This window comes from Penaeus japonicus, unplaced genomic scaffold (genome assembly GCF_977035675.1).
Source record: "Penaeus japonicus unplaced genomic scaffold, GWHDUDI00000001_assembly GWHDUDI00000003, whole genome shotgun sequence".
NCBI lineage: Eukaryota > Metazoa > Arthropoda > Malacostraca > Decapoda > Penaeidae > Penaeus > Penaeus japonicus.
Window position 1 is genome coordinate 42932166 of NW_028234405.1, and position 5000 is coordinate 42937165.

General features: G+C 41.0%; 1 protein-coding gene across 1 annotated transcript in view; it reads right to left on the bottom strand.

Moving 5' to 3' along the window:
• LOC122242761 (uncharacterized) overlaps positions 1-5000 on the bottom strand; it is a 48601-nt gene that overhangs the window by 1465 nt on the left and 42136 nt on the right. Inside the window, exons 53-58 of the mRNA XM_086534940.1 lie at positions 4640-4905; positions 4229-4410; positions 2466-2606; positions 1837-2032; positions 962-1067; positions 312-495 (exon numbers count right to left, since the gene is read on the bottom strand). Of these exons, the coding sequence (XP_086391066.1) occupies positions 312-495; positions 962-1067; positions 1837-2032; positions 2466-2606; positions 4229-4410; positions 4640-4905 (1075 nt within the window). The remainder of the gene's footprint in view (positions 1-311; positions 496-961; positions 1068-1836; positions 2033-2465; positions 2607-4228; positions 4411-4639; positions 4906-5000) is intronic.

Consider the following 5000-nt stretch of genomic DNA (forward strand, 5'->3'; position numbering starts at 1 on the left):
TCATACAAAAAGTAAACGATGTTAGGAAAATCATACATGCAGCAAATCAACTGCACATTCAACATTATAAATTCAACTTTGGTCAATTTGTATACTGAATTAAGTATTATGTATAGAAAGTATACGCGCAACCATGTGGACCATAACGACATATTGTATAATATATTCACCGAAAATAAAAACAAAACAATGATAACGACTAATACAAGAATGGTAATGTTAGTAATAACATCTAAAACACAAAGTAGGCGATAAACCTAACATTCTGAGTTTTATATACACACTATACATCATACACATCTTCACCATACCTATACACGTAGAGACCAATAGCCAAGTAAGAGGTTAAGATGATGGCGATCTCAGCCAGGTTCCAGTACCCCTTCAGATACGTAAGAGGGCCTGACTTGTAGCACTTCCATATCTCGCGGAACGTGAAGAAGACTGTAGCTAACACGAAGCCAATCTCGTTTAACAGAATGAAGAAACCAAAGCCTGGGGGAAAAGCGAGGAATATGTCAGCGTGTGAGAAAAGGTGTTTATGTTTGAGGAACTAGAGGTCGGGTGAGTCTGGGATATATTTGTGTCTGTTCGTCAATCTTTGTCTGTCTCTCTTTCTCTCATACATACTCGTAGGTATGTGTCTTTGGTAGTGAATAAATAGATATTTACAAGCAGTGTTACATGCTCTTGCTGTGCGTTGTATATGAGCGATGTTTGCATAGCTAACAACGACTACAACAAAAATAGCCAAATAAAAATTCTTACAGTGATATTAGTGTTGATGATTCTCTCTCTCTCTCTCTCTCTCTCTCTCTCTCTCTCTCTCTCTCTCTCTCTCTCTCTCTCTCTCTCTCTCTTCTTCTTCTTCTTCTTCTCTTTCTACATTTGAAAGTTCATGAATATTTTTATCCGGGTATCGAAATGTTTCAAACAAATACACAGAGCGTAGACGTGTTACCAGTCCAGGATTGAATGAGCCGAGTGGAGTCGAAGCGCCAGTAGGGTCGAATGCCTCCTCCAGGAAGGAACTCCGCCATTACGGTCCCGATACCGAAGAGGTTCACCTGCCGGAGGTACCGGGAGAGCAGGTTAGTGTTATGTTTATACATACATACATACATACATATACATATATATATATATATATATATATATATATATATATATATATATATATATATATATATATATATATATATGGCACAATCACAAGAGCTTCCTCTAATAAATGAGTATAAGGAAATATGAACTAATCATGATAGAATCAAGCCTTTAAAATCAATATTGATATTTGATTACCTATCTACATTTTTCATAATTTCAAATAAGAAGTATTAATTAATGTGATTTTATTTGTAAGGAACTCTCTTTAACACTTTCCGGTAAATGTACTTTAAATAATGACATTACCGTCTATGTTTTCTCTGATTACATGGATTAAAATGGTTAAGTTTAAAGATTTTCGCTTTTAAAGAGAACACGAACAACAAATGACGAACATAATTTGAACTTATACACGTAGATCTTACATGTGACTAAATAACTAACGATAACCCGTCACGTTAACCTAAAATTTGAACACTATATGATGATCACTATAAAGTATATTAATGATCAATGACATAATAAACAAACAATCTAAGTAAATAAGCTAACCAAACGAGAAGCTATTTTAACAGCAAAAAGACATGTCCTTCCATGCCAGGATGGGCTGATTCCCGTTTTCTTAAAAAAAAGAAAAAGAGGAAATCTCGCATGCCTTTTCTTATTCCTTATCTTATGAAATCCAACTCTCACTCCCTCTCTCAACTCCCTTCAACATATCTTCCTCACATTGGCGTTGTACACGGAGAACTCCAGCATGACAGCGCGGGTGTACTTGTCTATCCAATTGGTTCTCTGAAGGAAGTCCAGGCGCTCCAGGATCTCAGCTGTTGATCCTCGTACCGGTAACACATATCCTCCGCCGCTGTACGTGCCTAGACGTCCGTAAGTGGGGAAGGACTCTAGCTCAGAGGCCGTCCTGTACCTTGAAGTGGAGAGAAAGGGGTAGAGACTGGACTTGAAGATGGATATTCTTCTTTTTTCTCATTCTCTAAATAATGCTACAAAAGATGCGCCGTGCTTTAGCTAGGACCTCGGATAAGTCATCCTTGTAATCCTGAAACCTTGTGGGATGAATCTCTGAATGTACCCTCGCTCTTAAGTATCCTTTTTTTTTTTTTTTTTATAAAATAGGTAGAGCATCAACCTCGGAAAGGGTTTCAAGATTAAGTCCCATTAGAATCTAACTGGGTTTGCGATAACTATCTTTAAGAAATATCCAGTTCAGTTACCCCCCCCCCCCCTGCCCCATCTACGGATACACCAAACCCACAACCTTGCCCACACCGCAAGAGCCCCCCTCCCTCACCCCTACCCCTACTCCTCCCCCCACACACAAACAACCCCTCCTCCCTCACCTGAACTCCGGCATGTTACACGCCCCTGGGAAGACCTCCGCGGTGTCCCAGTGAGCGCAGTAATCCTGGTTATCTTCGAGGCTGATGTCCCGCGGTCCTGTGCACGTGGTCACGATATCGCGCATCGGGCCGGCAGGAGGTCTGGGGATAGAGAGAGGGTAGGAGGGAGGGTAGGAGGGAGGGATGGGAGGTAGGGGGAAGAGAGAGAGGGGGGAGGAGAGAGAGATGGAGAGAGGGAGGGGGGGGAGGGGAGAGAGAGAGAGAGAGAGAGAGAGAGAGAGAGAGAGAGAGAGAGAGAGAGAGAGAGGAGAGAGAGAGAGAGAGGGGAGAGAGAGGAGAGAGGAGAGAGAGAGAGAAGAAAGAGAGAGAGAGAGAGAGAGAGAGAGAGAGGAAGAGAGAGAGAGAGAGAGAGAGAGAGAGAGAGAGAGAGAGAGAGAGAGAGAGAGAGAGAAAGAAAGAGAGAGAGGGAGAAAGGGAGGGAGGGAGAGGAGGGGGGTTGCTCGTTAGAGTGAAAGTGGTTTAGGAGATAGTGCTGGTAGTGCTAATGGCAGGGGTGATAAAATGGTAATTTAATTGGTAATTGTAATGGTAATAATAATGGTGATCAAAATTATGCTTAATTAGAAGACCATAGTGATGATAATGATGGTTAAAGTGATGTGTAATTGTGAAAATGATACTGATTGTGATAGAAGGAATGGTAATAGTAGAAATTATATTAAAAAAGAAATTGATGATTTAAAGAAATAATGAAAACAACAATAATGTTAATAATGGTAATCAAATTGATAAGGATGTTAATTAGTTTAAGACGAGGATAGTGATGAGATTAAAGATCGAAGATGCAAGATAATGATGATATATTGACGAAAGTGATGATAATGATGCTGTAATGATGAGAGCCATGATAATGATGGCGTGATGATGCTGCAGCTGCTCATGATGCCGATGCTGACGGAGATAATGCTGGTGAAAAATAGGACAATTCTTTTCAGCTGATTATTTTTTTGTATATAATTTTCTTAATTAAATCCGGGATTAATATCATCTGTCCGTAATTATTACCGGGAGTCGAGTGTTCCCTATCACTTGAACAGGAACTTACGAGCCTTCCCTATCTATCCAATAAAGGTCGAGATAATAATGAGAATTCGTGAGATAAGTTAATTGAAAGATTAGATAAGCTTTAGCTGTGTCGGATAACACTTGATTTTAGACAGATTGCTTGTGAAGACAATGTGGCCTCTCCGTACCAAAAAAAAAAAAAAAAATCATATAAACTTCTTATTATTAAGGTTCCTTTGTTTGTTTGTTTTTGCTGATAGACAGCGTGCGCAATCCCGTTTTTTTTTGCCGATAGAGGAAATGTGAAATCCTTTTTTTTTATTGCCGATAGACCATATATGAAATTATTTTTTTGCTGATAGATGATAGATTTTTTTTTTTTTTTTGCCGTGACATTATACTAAATTTACCATGAAATAAGTAAACACACCAGCTACGTATCTGTTACTGTCATCCAAGAACGCATTTTGTTTTGTCTATGCAGAGAATGCATGATTTTTTTTTTTACATTACGCCATTTATAAGAGACAAACACGGACATGTGTACAAAACTTTATATTTACGCGATTTATCTAAGCACTAAAAACGTAAGCACCACTTTAAGCCATATTTACCCCCTCCCCCACACACATATATATATATTTATCTATTTATCTATCTATATATATATATACATTTCGAAAGCCATTCCTTCTTACTTGCAAACGTTCTTCTTGTTCCTGACCTGGCGCAGGATGCCGTAGCCCATGATCCTGTTCTGCTTGTCCCCGAGGAATCCCCTGAGGCCATACGGGGGCTCGCCATTGTACCACCTCTGGGCCCTCAGCTCCTTTAGCATGATGTTTCGCAACCACAGCCAGTATCTGTCGCTGTGAACAACCTGGAGTGGAAATGGATATGATAAAAACAACAACAACAACAAAAATACACATGTTAAAATTTTGCCTGTCATGAGCATCGCTACAAACATGGGACGATATATAAACACGCCCTCACACACCCAAACGCGCATACAAAGTACAACCAGTACAACGCCCGCAAAGACTGCACAGCGAGTACTCCCTCCAACCCTACTACGTCACAATCTTCTTCTTCATCTCCCGTCCCACCTTCTCCTTGTAGTCCCAGTAGAGGTCGCCCTCCCTGATAAAGGCGTTGCGGAAGTTGGAGACCATGAGGAAGGTGGAGGGGTCGCGGTTCCCGTAGGTGATGAAGCCCAGCATCATCACGAAGAGCAGGTAGGCCAGGATGTCCCTCAGTACGAACATCATCTCGCGCTCCTTCACCAGCCTCTGACGCAGGGTCTCCAGGGAGCTCGTGTCACTCGTGCCCTTCACGGCGTGCACGCGACGTGGCGCCGTAGAATCCAGGGGTCCTGCACGGGGGAGGGAAAGAGGATTCAGGATTGGTTGAGGAGAAAGAGGTTCTTCTCGTTTCCTTCGTCATCAAGAAAGACTAATCCTGAGAATC